Raw genomic sequence first — 18,574 nt, 5'->3', positions numbered from 1 at the left:
AAGATTCACGGTTTACCGATGATTCCCTCCGGAGCTTCGCCCACTCATCATCATTCACCCCGTGGGTATGCGGTGTTTTTTTTCTTCTTTGTGTACAATTATTGCGAAGAGCGATAACAACGATAATAAAATATTATGGCTTGTGAGCGTCGGTAATTCATTTAGAAGCGCCGTCCGCTTTAGCTTTGAAGGGCACCGGAAAAGGCCTAGCGACGACATCGGCGCCGTCGAGCGATCAGCGGCGGTGAGGCTGCCGCACAAATGAGTCCCGATCTCATCCTCTCTACGTATGGCAAGGAAATCTCGCCGTTCGCGAGCAAAAACCGTTGTCGAAAGGCGGCCCGCGAATGGCAAACGGCGTGCGATGAGTTACCGTGCCGATAACGTGGACGTGGACCGAGCGCTTCTCGGCTACCCGCTGTTGCTGCGGCCCGTGTTATGCGAAGCGTACCGCTATAGAGCCTGTGTTGCGCGCACGTCTGAAAATGCCAACACTGTCGCAGCTAAGGAGACCGCTAAGCATGACTGTGTTGGAACAGGAGCGATTTGGCACTTGCGTTGCGGGCTGTAATTACCTATGCGCAAGCGCGCACAAACGAGCAACTCGGCGAGGACGAGCAGGGCGCGCGCGTTCCTGCTAGCAGACAAACCGGAAGTCGTAGGTACTTGTTCGACCAATTGCGGCCGTTGACATCACCAGATTCCCCCTGCTGACATCATGACGACCACTGGGGTTACCGGAAAGGCGAGGGGAGGAGGAGGGCATTGTTTTTTTTTGGTGTTGTGGCGCGCCCGCGGTGCGTAGCGCTGCAGCGTTTGGCATCGTTGATCGTGACGGCATTCGGAACTCGATGCGCCTGTTCACTTGCAATGTTCAAAAAAGATCTGAGGTGGTTTAGGGGCCCTTTAAACCTAATCTCATGCTCGTGCCGCCTCCTGTCATCGCCCCTGGTTGAGTAAACATGCAAGTTGGACAACTCCTAAGCCACAGCAATACCAGCCAAAGAAAGATTAAGTTACAGCTATCTAACGTATTGCGAAGCATTTCCTAACGGAACGCCTGACCTGACAGGTGTAGACCCGCCGGGGTGGCTCATTCAGCTAAGGCGTTGTGCTGATGAGCACGAGACGAGATCGCGGGATCGAATCCCCTCCGCGGTGGCCGCATTTCGATGGAGGCGAAATGCAAAAACGCCCGTGTGCTTGCGTTGTATAGTGAACGTTAAAGAACCCCAGGTGGTCAAAATTAATCCGGAGCCCTCCACTACGGCGTGCCTCATAATCAGAACTGGTTTTGGCACGTAAAACCGCAGAAAGAAAAAGAACTGACAGGTGTAGTTTGGAACGCTATACACACTTAAACAGACAGCGGAAAATGCACTAAATGTGCACAGAATGCACAGCTGGTCTTGGCAAAATTCATCACAAGGGCGCGCACCCGAGGTCGTCTTCATCAGCACAGATTGAGCCATCACATCTAGTTGTGTCCTCTCCGAGGGTCACCGCTACTGGGTAGACTGCAAACAACATCATCAATGATGTGATCCAATTTCTTCGACGAGTTTTCGTCTAGAACTTGCATTACGCGTTATTTCATTTCTCAGCACTCACTTGCTGCATCCCCTTCCATACCAGCGGCTTTACGTCATGCATCTTGAATGTCTTGTTTCTCCTGGCCACGAAAACTTTGACGTCACCCCATGCGAGCTCTATCGGATTCAGTTGGCAGTGATAGGGTGGTAAGCGCACAACATGATGCCTGGCGCTGCAGCAATACAGTCCACTCGGTATCGGTCTCCACCCGTGTTAATGTTTTCGATCAGCGTCATGATGTCAGCTTTGACCATGTCTTGGCCATACTCAACACCCTTTGCAACAAGGCAGTCCGGTATTTCCTTTTTGAGGTTGCTCATTCGCGGCACCTTATCCTGCTTCACGGAGTGAGAAGGTGAATTGTCCATAACTATAACACCTCCAGGTGACAGAAGAAGCAGCAATTTCTCTGTGAACCACTTTTCTTAGTGCATTCAATTCATCCCTTCGTAATAATTGCGTGAGTTTTTTCTTCGCGTAAGACACTTCCCCTGCACCTTTAAAAAAGCCATTTTCAATTGCCGCAGTGGGTCACAATAAGCCTGCCGCCTTTGCCACGGGGTTTTTGGACGCCCGTCGACAGTTTGGATCGACGCGCCTTATGCAGGGTATCCACGGTTTCGTCAACCCACGCTTGACTACTCGTGTAGTCGGCATTGATCCACGTGCAAAAAAATCTGCCTATTTTGGCGTCGTAACAACGCAATCTGGCGAAGGTAGAGGCTGGCCAGACTGCACAATGTGCGTCGCTTCGATGATCAGTGCGTTCTGAAACCACCTCTTGTATCGGAAGCCAAGCCTCTTCAACATCCTGTGAATAGTTTATATCAATACGGGTGGCAGCTCCTTGTCCCCTTAAACGTGGCGCATAAGCTTGGCGACAGTGGGGATCTCGTTTCTTCGAAAAATGCTGTGCACGACCCTTGCTCCAGCTTCCTTTTGCGCTCACGACCTCCTCCGCCAGAACGCTTCTTTTCTGGCCGCCTTTTCTTCCTCTGACACCCACTCGTACAGCGCCCACTCACTAACCTTTGTGAGTTGTGCCGTCATCTTCACCAGAAAACTCATGCTGGCTTCTTCCTCACAGTAATTGCAAAGGGATTCTAAGACGTATAAAACTAATGCGTTGGCCTCTTTCGGGAAGCATTGCACTTAGAAAGAATGGCCTGCACGAGACGCGACTGCTTCGGCGGACGCCATGTTTGTTAATGACAGCACACTACTTCACAAGAAGCCTGCGCTTCGTCTTTTTTCCATTTTCTTCCTACGTTCGTTTACCTGCACGGAAAAAAGCTGTCAGTACTTTCTGAACAATTGACTCAAATCAGTGATGAAACCGTATAATGATCTCCAGCATGTTTGCAACATAATATTCGAATGTGCAAGGTGCCATTTCTTCAATGGTCTTGGTAGGAAGTAAAAAAAAAATTAGGGCCAGCTTCACACTAGTGGTGAGAAGACTGGGCAAACAGCGAAGCTGGCGACACCACCTAACTTTATCTCGGTTCGGCCAAGTTTTTGCGAAGTTATGCTTCGAGAGTCGGCCACGTTTTGCGCAAGGTCACCGCGCAATTATCGACAGCCCAAGGAGCAACGAACACTCGGTCATCAAGTATCGCTTCTGGATGCTCAAACGCTTTTGCTCGGTTTCGGCGGGCTCGTAACTCCGAATCTTCTGCGAATCGTCGACTGTTTCGCCACCGCTGCGGCGGCGCGATACTCGGTATCGGACCTTACTCGTCTCACTCGCTCTCGAGTAGCGGCGTGGTGACTTCCGCTCCGCGCCTCCTCCTCCTTCGGGAGTGACGCTGTTCTTCGGCTGCCCCATCTTCACGGCGATGTACTCGGCAGGGAGACAACGGCGCTTTTGTGTCGCCGCGGCGACGACACGGAGCCTATTTATCCTGTGCGTCGGCGCAGTGACGTCACGGATTAGCTTCGCCTCTGCGCAGCCGCGGCAACCACTCCGCACGGCGCGATGACGGCTTGGCAAAGCTAAGGCGAGGCGATGCCACGCTCACGATGGCGTCACGGCTCATGCAGCTAGGGCGAAGAGTTGCTAAGCGACGCATGGTGATGTCATCGCAAAGTGGAGGTTTTGCGGCGCACACTCGACGGACCATCCTCGAGCCTAAACAGCTTCGCTGGTTCACAGGCGTATGTGCCATTGCACTTGGACCCTTTCTGCACAACCTTCAGGATCGGCCCGCATTTAGGGCGTACACCAGTGGACTACCTCCAGCTTAAACAGCTTCGCTGTTAAAAACAAATTGCAATACTTAAGCCAATGAGCTCAATATAATCAAGGCGAAGGCCTCCTAGTCAGTCTTAAATTACATCAGTGCACACAACAATACACAACAATACAACAAAACGGAAGAACAGAATGTGCAGCGAGCAGCTTATTTGGCGCTGCGCCAGGACACCACCGCCGCGCCCATTCGTAGCTTCCACCCTGCTTCAGCCAGCTTGTGAGCATTCTTTGCCACCGGAGAGGCCATGGATAGACGCATGCACATAAGCTAGGAAAAGCAAGTAAGGAAAGGCAAATGTAGTGCCGAGCCGAACAATGCCTACGTATTAGTAAACAATTCCCAGAATTTCTGTAGCTTTTATGTTGGCCATCGATTCTTTATGAAGATTGTGAAAAATTACAAAATTGAGAAACACGAAACTATGAAGGTTTTAACTATCACTGGGCAATAAAAGACAATGTCACAATTCAGGAAACTGCGCTTAATGATACATGTAAGCGAACAAACCGATGTTAAATATATCACTAATTTGTGAGTATGACTTTTGCAAAACTCTTGCAACACGAAGTAAGAAATCCACGCAAGCTGCAAATTAATCAAGGAAATGTGTCCACTTTAGTTGCTCTAGCAGGTTGACATTACAGAATTTCAATATGTTTTAGGTGCAGAGGCGCGAATTTGTAAATTGCCGGCTTTTCTTTTTTCAACTTACCAATGTTCAGCACATTTTATAAAAAAATGTATGTCCTAATCAAACCTATGCTTTGTACAATCACTAGTGTATGCCTTTTTTTTCTCTAGAAATGCAAGCAATGTCAATAAAATTGGTCAAGGGGTTAACTCAGAAAACCATTTCTCCGTTTCGCAAGTACTTGAGTATGCAGAGTTTAGCCAGAGCTAAAATGTCCTCTGAACTTCCTAACTCACACCTTTGGCAGTGTTGGTTTTTTTCATCGTCACGACAACATAACATTTAGGTAGCTTTTTGTTTTGTTTCGCTATTTCGCAGAAAACGGATCCGTTAACTGGTATATCTGCAAATGTACTACTGATAGCTATTTGTCTATGCCGACTCGATATATGTATGCTGACGTTGCGCAGTATTCTCGAGGAATCACATGCAGGGATATTTACGGTTTCGCAAGATTTCGTCAGACATGACATCGGACGAGTCAAAGTACGGCTGACAACATTGTTGGCGTTGTGCGCACCTGCGGAGCTCCACACAACCCTACAAACGCTGCCGGATTTACACGTTAACGCGTCGGGCACCCAATCACGCAAAGTATCATGAAAGTGAAACTACCTCCGATAGTTATCGCCGGAGAATAGTGCCCCATTGTTAGGCCATATCTTGTGATGACGTAGTTTGCGTGAAACGAAAGTCTGGGCGTGACCTTCAGAAAACCCGCGCTCATGCGGTAAATGTTTTAGGCATGGATTCGTCGTTTTAACTGCTGTTTACGTGCACAATGTCGTCACGGTGAAGGGCAGCATCGACGGTGGCGCTTTAATCTTTGCCATAAACATTGCAGGACCTGCATCCGCGAAGTAATAAAGAAATCGCCGGGAACGTGGGTCGTAGAGGGGAAACATGACCTGTACACTTCAACTTAAGCTCCTTCTTGTCTCTTATTACAGGTCCTTCACCATCTATATATCCAAAGGAGATTCGCCTGATATAGTAAATGATGTTGCTTCCAGCGGTGAGTAATTTCTATTGATTAGTCATTTCTGAGGGCTCTGCTTTCTTCATATTGCGCAAGAGGTAGTTTAAGCAACACAGTACTCAATAGGCTACTCCCGCGCAATGGTTTGTTTGTCTATCAGTTAAAGAAAAAAAATTTTAAAGACACTTAAGGCTGCTTACGCGTGCGAATGTGAGAGCAGTATATTACCTTTCGTGAAATGTTCATTTCCCCACGTTCCTTGACCGCGCAAGTTGTCGCTTGCATTCTAACAGCGCCTCGCCAAGGCCAAATCAAGAAGTGCCAAGCGTCTCAGCGTGCTCGCTTGTCCACGAGGGGTTCACAAGTCGAAAGACCACTCAGTGGCGTTCATTTGGTTATTAATGTTATCAATACAGTAGCGTTAAAGGCCGCGTGTCGCAGAAAATCTGCTGTCGGTGTTGGCGTCGGTGGAAGTTGTCCGTGAGCGAAAATATCCGTGTATATTTAGGTATATTTATAGGTACAGGTATAGCTTAGGTTTAGCCACGCCTTCCTATATGACTAGTGGTATATACGTGTTATATTGCCACACCATATATTAAAGCGAAAGCTTTACTTACCTATTAGTTATAAGAAGACCAATCGCTTTTTGGGAGTAATAATAGATCGCGACCTGTCCTGGAGCCCTCATATTGCCTACAAAAAGAAAGAGACGCACCATGGTCACCCACGTGCTAAGATTTCTTGCGGGAAAATCGTGGGGTGCATCTGTACGAGCGATGCTTCAACTTTATACTGCACTCTTTCTCGGGTTCATGCGCTGCAGCTTACCTGTGCTGGGCAGGACCCAAAGAACAAACGTACACGTCCTCCAGTCGATTCGAGCTCAAGCACTGAGCGAGAGAGAGAGAGAGAGAGAAAATGTTTTAATGAAAGGCAGGGAGGTTAAACAGGACTGAGCCCGGTTGGATACCCATACACTGAGGGAAGGGAAAAGGGGAGAGAGAGATAGCACTGAGGATATGCCTTGGCCTTCCGAGATGTGCATCTTTAGCAGCGACTGTCGTGATCGCGCGCGGTCACCCAATTACCACATATATTTGCGTCGATGCCTTAAGAATGCGCGTCTAGAATTTCGCCCGGATTCCATCACACCACCACGTCTCACTTCCTACTTCTAGGCTACAATCTGCGTTATGCGATATTATCGCGTCGCATCGTGCAGTGCTTCCATCGAACTTCACGCCTGCAGCAAGACCACCATTACCGTTCTGGTGCCTACATCCCCTCGAAGCACTCCTGAGCATTCCTGTAATACAAACAAAACGAAGCCGTCATATTTCGCCCTACAACAAGCCACACTACTGTTCCTGCATGAGAAACGCAGCGGACGCCTTCATATTTACACGGATGGTTCAGTTTCTTCGGCAAGCTCAGCAGGAGCAGTGGTTGTTCCCACGAAGTCCGTCACCATAAAATTCAAGACGTCGCATTTTACATCATTGACGGCTGCGGAACTCGCCGCCCTCCGTGCTGTCCTATAGTGCTTGATTGAAGAACCGTCTCAGGCATGTTTAATCTTCTCCGACTCCAAGGCCGTACTCCAGTGCATTGTGTCGCCATATCGTCATGGATCGAATGAACAATTAGTCGCTGACATAAGACTTCTTCATCATCACGCAATGGAGAAAAAAAAACACGACATAGCGTATCAGTGGATACCGGGCCATTGCGATATCTACGGACACGACCTAGCAGATGAGGTCGCCCGATCTGCCCATGATAGTCTTCGCTGTGCTGCCATACCCCTATCCAGAACAGACACAGCTACAAGGCTTCATTCGCTCGCACGTAAACTTACACTTGCACAGTGTAACTCGACGGAATTTACCAACGCTCGTCTCCACAACTTGGATCCGAATCTACAGCTCCGTCTTCAGTAAGGAATAGCTAGAGCTGAGGAGACGCTTCGGGGCCGCTTGTGGCTTGGCGTGGCCTTTACGAATAACTACTCATTTCGGATAGGAATAACCTACAGCGCTACATGCGACAACTGTGGCTGCGAGGAAGCAATCGACCACCTTCTCTGTGAGTGTCCCCGCTTCAGTGCACCCAGGAAAGAACTTTCAAGAGTGTTAGATGAACTTGATGGAAAGGATCCTGGGACACGGGTCGAGAGCGTCCTCAGCACAGAAGGCTTTGAAAGCGGTGTTGCGCTTATTGCGGAGAACTGGTCTCAGAGACAGACACTAAGCAGTGCCGTATTCTAAATTTTTTGTGCTCTTCTTTACATTATTTTAACATCTCTTTTCTATTATCTTTTATTCCCCTTGCTGCCTTTTCCCGAGCAGAGGGTAGCCAGCCGGTCTGAGAACTGGCTAGCCTACCTGTCTTTCCACCTATTCCTCCTTCCTTCCTTCCTTCCTTTACTAACCTAGTCGCGCCGAGTTTCGCCGTCGCCAGCAGTTTGACCTTCATTTGACCGCAGCTGCTCCGTAACCTTGGCAATGCATCACGTGACTCGCCGTGCCGAGCTTCGCCGCCGGCTTGGTGAATGCGCTCTCCGCAGCTGGGTCGCCACCTGACCACATGACTCGCCGCGCGCCTGGCTAAGAGGAGCGCCGCGCTCGCCAAGCCAGTACGAGCTTCGCCATGGCTGACAGCGAGGCCGGGACGTCTTCTCTGAGCGTTGCGCAGGAGCGGGAGGCTCTGAGCCGTCGTCGGCAAGCGGCGTGTGACCACCTCGTGGATATCACCCGGCGAGCTGCTTCACTGGACAGTCCGGAATGCCAGCCTAATCACAATCATGTCAAGCCGCCGACCAAGGCACAGCCATCATACCTGGCTTAACGATGAGTGTATACCTAAGTATCATAATTACAGCTAAATCAAAGCTTAACCAAGTGAAACCATGACTTAACCAGGCTAAACCAAGCTTTTTTGGCTTTGCATATCTAGGCTTAGCTGACTTAAGCCGGAGCCATTTTTACTGAAGTTGCTGATACCTTGTTTCACAGTCTTGACAAAGTTATTACTTGGAATTTTAGAATGACAGCCAATAAACAAATTTAATGAAACAAAACACCGACAGCACATGCGTTTTATGTCAAATATTCTCGGACGTCAATATAAATATTGCGAAAGAACAACAGGAACCCGCAAACGATGGCATTTTTTTGGCGCGGCTGTGCACTACCTGCGGGATCGGCCCACGCAAGAGGCCGCGTTTCGACCACAAAGCTCGCTTTAGTGCATAGCGGTCGCCGTCAGCGTTTCCCGGCAAACAATACGGGTACATAAGCTGCAGTTGCCGGGAAGCGTGAAAAGCAGTCAGAGATTTTCGAATGCTATCGTGTTCCACCCTTAATGGTAAAGCATAAGCGTCCTCCAAAAATATTTGACGTCTTTTTACTCTGTATGCTATCGGCCATCATTTATGCCATGAACAATTTTGATGACATTGTAAAAGAAGCGGAATAATTCTATAATGACCAGTACAATGCCAGAGCAGCTATGCAATTCTCATTCGAAGTTATCATGACCAGGATACAGAGGCTCCTTGTATAACTAGCGATGAAGTTAGAAGGGCCTTGCAAGATATGACTCGGGGAAAACCTGCTGGAGAAGATAGAATAGCGGTCGATTTAATAAAAGACGGAAGAGATATCAAGTTTGAAAAGCTTGCGGCCCTTTATAAGCAATGGCTCACGACTTCGAGCATACCAGAGAACTGGAAGAATGCCAACATTATACTAATCCATAAGAAGAGAGACGTTAGAAAATTGAAAAAAATTATAGGCCCATTCGCTTGGTTTCAGTGCTGTATAAAATATTCACCAAGATAGTTTCCAATAGAATCAGGGTAACAGTCCACTCAACCAAGAGAAAAGGCTGGCTTCAGGAAGGGGTATTCTACAATGGATCACATCCATGTCATCAATCAGGTAATCGGGAAATCTGCGGAGTACAATAAAGTTCTTTATATGGTTTTCATAGTGTTGTCTTGCCGTCGGTGATGCAGGCACAAAGCGTAGTAAAAGAGGAATGATTTATTAGAATAAAAGTTACATAGCCACACAGGCTGACTTTACCACATAGGCGAGCACTACGCCACACAGGCGAACTCACACAAGCATTGACACACGTCTTCTTCTTTCACCGACCAGCCGACATTTGCTACGTAAGTCTTATTTTCAGTTAGGCCCACTAACTCACTACATAAAGAGCGCTTGCCGAGGGAGGGCGGTAGCGATATGCTAACAATAGATTATGAAAAGGCATTTGATTAAGTTGAGATACAAGCAGTCATAGAGGCATTGCGTAATCAAGGAGCATAGGAGGCATACGTGAATATCTGCGGAAATATCTACAAGGATTCCACAGCTACATTGGTTTTCGACAAGAAAAGTGGAAAGTTACCTATAGATAAAGGAGTTAGGCAAGGATACACAATCTCTCCAGTGTTATTCACTGCTTGCTTAGAAGATGTATTCAAGCTCTTAGACTTGAAAAGCTTAGGAGTTAGAATCAACGGCGAATATCGCAGCAACCTTCGGTTTGCAGATGACATTGTCCTATTCAGCAACAATGGAGACGAATCACAACAAATGATTGAGGAACTTAACCGATAAAGTGTAAGAGTGGGGTTGAAGGTGAATATGCAGAAGAAAAGATAATGTGCAATGGCCTAGCAAGGGAACAAGAATTTACGATCGCCAGCCAGCCTATAGAGTCTGTAAAAGAGTACGTTTTTATAGGTCAGTTACTCACAGGGGACCCTGATTATGAGAAAGATATTTACAAAACAATAAAATTGCGTTGGAGTGCATAGGGTAGGCGTTGCCATATCCTGATGGGGGCATACCACTGTCGTAGAAAAGAAAAGTGTACAATGATTGCATTCTACCGGAGCTAACATAGGGGGAAGAAACTTGGAAGTTAACAAAGAAGCTCGAGAACAAGTTAAGGACCGCACAAAGAGTGATGAAACGAAACATGTTAGGCATAACGTGAAGAGACAGGGAGAGAGCGGTGTGGATCAGAGAAAACTGGGATAGCCGATATTCTAACTGAAGTTACGAGAAAAAAATGGATCTTGGCGGGTCATGTAATGCGTAGGATGGATAACCGGTGAACCATTAGAGCTACAGAATGGATGCCAAGAGAAGGGAAGCGCATTCGAGGACGGCAGAACACTAGGTCGGGTGAGGAAGTTAGAAAATACGCAGGCGCAAGTTGGAATCAGCTAGCGCAAGACAGGGGTAATTGAAGCTCGCAGGGAGAGGCCTTCGGCCTGCAGTGGATATAAATATAGGCTGATGATAATGACGCCATCGGTCATTTTCGGTATCATAACTCGATCACGCCACCGACTACTACGGATTTTCGCGTAATGGGGCTATACAGTGCTTCAGCATCCTTTAAGAATTGGAGGACGCTTAAGCTTCGCGTTTAAGATTCTGTCGCGTTCCACTCTTAAAGGCGTAAGAGAATTATGTTCCTCGTAAGAGAATTATGTTTTCTCGTATATTCAAATAACAGACTAAGGGCACCATGTCTGTAGGTTGCAGTAAAGTTGTACATTGCCATTTTTCTGACAAATTTCACTTTGAGAAATTCAATTTTTGTTCACTAAGATCTTGCACCACGCGGAGGGCCTGCGCGGTCGGAGTGGTTCGGCGTGATTTTTCTCCTGCACTAACACTTTGCGCCACGCTTAGAGCCTGCGTGGTCGAGGTGGTTCGGGATTATTTTTGTAGCGTTAGCTACACTGGCCTAGCCAAGCCCGTTTCGCGCGGCACATCAAGAGCCGTGCTGCGCATGCGCAAGGATCAGTGATGTCACATGGCTTGCGCACCGCAGCCACCGCAGCCGGCACCTCTCGCGCACTCCGCCGCCGCCGCCGCCGCCGCCGCCGCGGCTCACCGCCGCCGGTCTGCGCATTCCAGAGGAGTGGCGTCGTAGCCGTGGTAGACGCGCTGGCGCCGGTGCGCTCGCTGTGCAGTCGCCGTCTGACACTGCGCTGGAGCCGCTGCGCTTCTGACTGGCGTTTGCCAGTGTGGTATAGCCATGGAGAAGGAGAGCGCAAATGCTGCTCAACAGCGCAGAACGGAGAAGCTTGACTCATCGGATCCCGAAGTAGTTGCCTGGCAATTAGCGGTTGAGCGTAGGAGGAATGAACAGAAGAAGGCTAAACGTGCTGCGGAGACACTGGAGCAAAGGGACGAACGTCTAGCAAAGCGGCGTCGCCAGGAGGCTGAGCGACGTGCCCGACCACCCCTGCAGCAACAACAAAACGCCGTCGATGACGTCAAGGCTCGCCGATCGACTGAATATACTGTGAAACTCAGCGAAAGCGCCAGTGCGACTCGGACCTTCAGCTGAACCTTTGCTAACGCTACGTATATCCTGGCATAGCCGAGCTAAGCCACACACAATTTTTTTCCGCCACGCACGCCAACATCTACGCCGACGCTGACACCGGATTTTATGCGACACGGGGCTCTTAACGCTAGTGCGTTAAAATTTATGACCACTGGTGCACACATAGACAGATATAAACCTAACACTTTGCTCGAATGATACGAAAAAAAAGCATTGTTTGTGTGGGCCTGCCTACGCAAAATTTCGCCAAGTTAATTATTTTATCTATAATTGGTCTGCGATATCTTCAACGTAATATAAAGCTTAGTGAGGGTTAAATGAACATATGAACATCGCGTTCCCGTAGATGATATCTTTCACGCTAACGGAAACTAGTTTTTCTGGTTAGTATCCATGCAGATGCGCTGCCAAATATTACAGCATTTTTCCAGAATGTGAAAGCTCTCTGACAACCTGCAAATCAGTAAAATGATGTCGCCTGCATGGTTGAAGCCTCCATTGGAGTTAAGCCAATTACTTATTTTTCAGATCCTGAGCACCCATTCGTGGCTACTCTACCCTTCGCTGTTGAGAAGACCTGCTTCGTTCTGAAAACTGGTGACCCCAAAAGTCGTGAGATAATCTTGTGTACATTTTCGTAACTTAATAGAGAAATCGGGTGCAGTTCTGCTTGCAGCAGATCGCTTTCAACCTATTTATTTCACTAGAAGCCTAGAGAGCTTGCACAACTAAATATAGCCCGATTAGACGGAAATAGGTCGTATTTTTCAGAAATATTGTGGTGCTTGCGAAGCTTGCGTTGACCTAATCTTGCACGCAAAATCTTCTTTCTAATCCCGTGCCGGACATATTTTACTCATTCATCTGAGTTTTAGTACCACATCAACATAAATGTACGATATATTAGGAAACAAAACAGAATGACGCTCCAAAGTGTGGCTGTCACAAAAGTTAGAAAAATAGATTTTGAAATCTCCAGAGAGCTGGATGGAAACTGTTTGCATGAAACACCGAAGTGATGCGTGCTTAAACAATCATTTCACGCATCCAGCGTATCAACGCAGAAGTATTAGTTAGGTATTAGTTGGTAGGCCCACCTCTTTATTTCCCATTAGACAACGAAATGTCCCAAACCTAAATATACTATTCTTCGATAGAATTAAAGTCTCCAACGCCATTTAAAAAGAGCAAAGGCAAGGATAGCAACAATACTCAGATACGGCTAGATACTGAAATGTATAGCAACATCGGCTAAGGAACTTATGGCTGAAAATGTATAACCGGTAACAAGATAAACACTTCCAAAATTTTGATCTTCCGACGTAGGATTTACAAATATCATTGTCGCGATCTCGATAATGTAAAATTATTATTATTCTCACCTTCTGCGAGCTCTGATTATGGTGTCCTTTATATCGATAAACAACACGCTCCTATTCATATATGAAATGATCTGTACATCTATGCATTGGCAATAAGCTCCAGTTTCAGTAAGCCCCAGTTTCTCTTGAAATTTGGCATCATGAGCTATAGTTGCTGAAGTTTGTGTACCAGCGTCGATTGTAGCTTCTAGACTTTGGTTATCACTTGAATTATTGGAGTGAATTTTTTATATTTACCCACCCGACGACGTGTCATTTACGACGGCAATGTACACTACAAAAAAAAAAAAAAAACTTTACTTTGGCATAGTACGCCTAATGATGTATGATGAGCTACTTTTGTTTTCTCGCTCTCTTTAAAACCAGCTTTTTTGTTTATCCAGGTCACCGATCGCCTAATCTGTTCCTGTTTATTGATAAAAATGGTGCAGATCCGACGCACTGTGCGATTTGACTCTATGCCAAGCATTTTGCAGGCAGCTGGCTATGCAGCATTGTTTGTGGTTCCGCAAAGCGTTACCAGGTTGGCCAATGTGGTTCTGTAAATTCACGATTTGTGTGTGTAGAGAGAACTAGATTAACAGCAAGTGCAAATGGGTGACGCCAGCAGGACGACGACGACGACGACGGTAACAATGATTGCATAATTTCCACCAACGATCGAATTGATGCGATACGAGCGGCATGGAGGTGCGAGGTGGATAAGACACGCTCAATGACGGCAGCACGCGGTATCACTTAAAGGACACAAACGGGGGATTAGATGGCGATACTATAGCACAACCTGAAGCCCATGTCATAGCCATTTGTACGAGTAGCGTGGTGCAGCGGCTTGCCTTGGCCGAGCCGTGATGACGCCGCCACAGTGTAATTCGATGCAGCGTTGTCGTATTCGGACACTATTTGCACCGGGAAAGAACACGCCTAAAAGTTTGATTAGGCCGCCCGGTAACGACGACAAGGGTCGTGAAAGTCCAGAATGAACATTAGTGGGAACGAGGAGGCGGCGAGTTGCTGTCCGGCTCTTGGAAATCAGGGTTCGTGGGAAAATAGGATTGCAATCGCTGTTTGAACGGACGCAACCACTACCTGGGCTTCCGCTGCCGAGATACAGGGGTCTTTTTAAGTGTGCCTCCTTGCTAGAGCGCAGATAGCACACGAGAATCAGAAGCGAGAGTCGTATTATGAAGCTGGAATAACGATTCGTCGACTAATATGGCATCACGAACACGAGCATATAGTAATCGGCCCAAGCTAGTAGACAACTTGGTCCTCAGGGTCGGCTTAAACTGTTGTCACGGTAAGGTCATGCCGTGCAGGCATCCATGCATGACATGAATTTATCTCATTCTTGTCAGGCATGCGATGATATTTATAGGAATCATGCCATGCCTTCACATACAGACCATGGGATTTATGACAATTATTTTATGACATTACTGGCACGACACGCTATTAATGCTACAGACGCATGTCATCTCATTAAATTCATTGTATTTATCTCATTTATGACATTCATGTCATCATGTGATTTTCATTCATGTATGTTCTGTTTTCGAAGAAGTTATTAGGATATTCATGACATGATTGACTTGATATGCATGTCAGGAAGTGATTGTCATGAATGAGACAAATGACAGACATGATGTGATGGCGCCGTGGTCATTTGTTTAACTGCATATGTATGAGGCTATGTGTGGAGACAAGCGTGCATGACATGACAGCAATGACCCGGAACGATATGTTCATGCAAATCATGACCTTCATGTCATGAAACACATGTCATTCATGTGATGCCATTTATGTCATGCATTCATGTCAGGTCAAGCACCCATGTCATGTTATTCATATCTAGATATTTATAAAGTTAAAGAAACGACTACGACAGCATCCTGTCATTCACACCATTTACATCATGACATATATGCAACGACAAGCATGTGATGCCATGACACGACTTGTACTTGCTCGTCTTGTAATTTATGTCATGAAAGTTTTGACATGCAATAAGGTCATGCTTGCATTTCATTGGTATCCTGATATATACTGACTGAAACGACCACGACACCATCCAGGGAAAACACCGGGAATGCGGGAGATGGAAACTGAAGAAGATGACCAACACGAGAACAAGGAGAAAGCAGGAGCCAACGTTTCGACAAGTGGACTTGTCTTTTTCAAGGCGACATGTGCTCTCCTCGGCACAGTTGTGCCAAGGAGAGCATAGCGCAGTTTTGCCGCGGAGAGCATATGTCGCCTTGAAAAAGACAAGTCCACTAGTCTAAACGTTGGCTCCTGCTTTCACCTTGTTCTCGTGTGGCATATACTGTACCGCGGAGAGAATATGCCGCCTTAAAAAAGACAAGTCCACTTGACGAAAGTATGGCTCATGTTTTCACCTTGTTCTCGTGTTCCTCAACGACAGCATCATGTCATTCATATCATTTGTGTCATGACATTACAAATATGGTAAGTCATTGATGTCAAGACATGTCATCCATGTTATGTATGCGTGCATATCATGCCGCCCCATGCCTATTCTGATATATACGCAGTTGAAGATACGACCACGACATAGGAGGCTAGATAGATAGATAAATAAATAAATAAATAAATAAATAAATAAGAAATAAATAAGTAAATAAATAAATAAATGAATAAATAAATAAATAAAAGACACAGACAGACAGACAGACAGACAGACAGACAGACAGAAAGACGGACGGACGTCTGTCTGCGTCCGTGCGTCATGACGAGCGTTCGACAGAGGCGTTTGTCGCGTTGTCGATATATAAATTCCAAGCCTTGCAAAATTCCAAGCCTTGTATTCCTTGCAAAGTCACAGCTGACATCAAGAAAAAAAAAGACATTCTCGAAAAAAAAAAAGTGCGACTCAGGAAAATAATTGTCTCCACATTTTCGTTATTCTGGAAGTATATGGGGCGTTACCCACAACACACCCAGCCAAGTTTCCTACATTCAAGACTCGAATCAACTCTCCTGAAAATTGCAGACCAAACAGAAACGCTAATTGATGCATCAATTGATGCACCAAATTAAAAATAAATATTGTAGTACTACTTACGTACAACGTAGTCTATGGACTGCAGTTATTACACGCATTATCCTACATAATAATTTATGTTGCATGCGCATCTTGCGTTTGCCATATTTCACTGAACAATTCATTGACGTATACTATTCATCGCTAAATGTACCAGCAGTAAAGCCGCCTGATCTAGATCGCCACTTAGTGCTGTCTATTCTCAATTGCGGCTGCAGTATGCAGTAATGGAAATTATGCAATAAAATAAAGCAATATTAAAAAGGACACTTCTTCCTGTTTGGACATTCTTTTTCACGTATATATTTGTACACAATATATTAAAGCACCGCTGCTTTAGTGTAGACTGTATTGCACTGCTGAGAAGCGAGGTCGCGAGTTCGCTCCCGCAGCGACAGCCAAATTCCCATAGAGAAGGAAAGAAAGAACGCTCGTCTGTAGCGCATTCGTTATTAAATAAATGCTGCGGCTTTACGTGCCAAGACCACAATTTGATTCCGTATTGGGGTTGTCTGGACCAGTTTTGACCACCCTGGTTCTTAAAACGTACGCCTAAATATAAGTAAACGAGCGCAAGTGCATCGCCCCTCGTACGTCCCCATAAAAATGCGACCCCTGTGGCCGGTGTCGGAAGGGCGACCTCGAGCTGAGAAGCATAATGCCATATAGCCACAGGTGTCGCGGCTGGTATTATCAATTGGATGCACTACAGAGAACGCCAAATGGCCAAAATTACTTCATCAGATAACCAGCCACAGTGTTTTGCGACGTTAAATGCCTCAAGTTTATTTTTAACGCGAAAGCCTTAGGTTTCTATGCTGGCGGTGCCCTTGGGGGTGACCTTGGCGAAACTGCGCCGCGACGAAAAATGGCCGATGTCACAAAAAAGGCTCGGATTGGCATGACATTTCTCAGGGAGGTTCCTCTAAACAATGTAAGTTAGTGGTTTTGAAACGAAAATGTGGTACATTTCGGTCTCGTTAGGAATCGAACCCGAACCTGAGGCGTGCGATACGAGAACGGCTCCCTGAAGCCACAGCTGCTCCACGGTTCTGGCTTACTAAAGGTGTGCCTAGTGCGTGCGTAATTGCCCACGTCACGTCGGAGCCATCTCGCTGACTAAAGGTGTGGGCTAGTGCGTTCACTAACGCGCTGCACCTTCGGTACTACGTTAAGGGCTTATATATGGGCGCTCAGGAGGTCGCCTCAGTGTCACACGTGTACTTCCCATTGCAGCTTGTTATGTCTTGCAAGAAGTCTAGCCCCGATTGTATAATCGGGGCTAGACTGTTAATGTCAATATGTCAATATGATTGTATAACCTAATGTCAATATGTCTTACAAGGAAGTCTAACCCCGATTGTGTAACTTCATGTATTACCAAAGATGCAGCAGGATATCGCCTCGTTGGATTACAGGAGTGTAACACCTGCCGAACTTTATTATGTCGCCGCTAGTTTTCGGTGCCAAGTAAACTTGGTGCCATCAGTGCATTCACTCATCGCTGAATTTTCTGTTTGCATGCAGAGTGCATCTTGTGGGTGGACGAAGCAATAAAGGACAACTACCCGAAGAAATGCGCTCAAGGGTACAAGGCAGCATGCCCTGAAGGAGTTTTGCTGTCACAAGAAGGTTGCGTGTGACGCACTCAACGCATCTTGAGGAGAAAGAGAATAATAAAAGGATTCAATGCGTACGCGTCTGTTTCGACAAGAAGTGTGCGGTAGTTGCTCAGTAGCCATCCATAGTAGCAATTAGTTCAAGCATGTGGGCGCTATTGTGTCTACGTGTATGCATGCAGTCATAGAAGATTTAAAGCTCTCACATGAAAAGAAAGAAATTTTTGCTTCTTCATGCTTTTCTTTATGCTGTTACACCCGGTTTATGCACTTTTATTTAACGGGTGTTCTTGTCTTCAGAATAACAGATAAGACGCCGGAAATCAATCAGCTAAGTTGGTAAAAGAAATGCGGCGAACCCAGCTCACTACAGAGCAAATTCTTCACATATTTGCGAGACCAATGCCGCTTCCTATGGCGCTGAACTGTGTGTGTCAGAAATATTTTAGTATTTAAAAGCAATTTGCCGGTATGAAATTCTTCCCTATGTGGTATAAAACCAAAGCCAGAAAATGAACGATATAGCTTATCATCCTGAGTTAACTGTTCACGTCCTATATGACCAGCACTTGCTTCCGACGTATTATATGTACACTCGTGTACTCGT

At 46.5% G+C, this 18,574-nt stretch overlaps 1 protein-coding gene across 1 annotated transcript in view; it reads left to right on the top strand.

The window, feature by feature from the left end:
- The window catches only part of LOC119462856 (uncharacterized), a 170,436-nt gene extending 152,392 nt beyond the window's left edge, over window positions 1–18,044 (top strand). The window contains exon 6 of the mRNA XM_037724068.2: window positions 17,981–18,044. Within this exon, the coding sequence (XP_037579996.2) occupies window positions 17,981–17,991 (11 nt within the window). The 3' untranslated portion in view covers window positions 17,992–18,044. The remainder of the gene's footprint in view (window positions 1–17,980) is intronic.
- The last annotated feature ends 530 nt before the right edge of the window (window positions 18,045–18,574 follow it).

This window comes from Dermacentor silvarum, chromosome 8 (genome assembly GCF_013339745.2).
Source record: "Dermacentor silvarum isolate Dsil-2018 chromosome 8, BIME_Dsil_1.4, whole genome shotgun sequence".
In the NCBI taxonomy this organism is placed as follows: domain Eukaryota; kingdom Metazoa; phylum Arthropoda; class Arachnida; order Ixodida; family Ixodidae; genus Dermacentor; species Dermacentor silvarum.
Note: the sequence above shows the minus strand (reverse complement) of the source record. Positions and strands in the feature narration are given on the sequence as shown.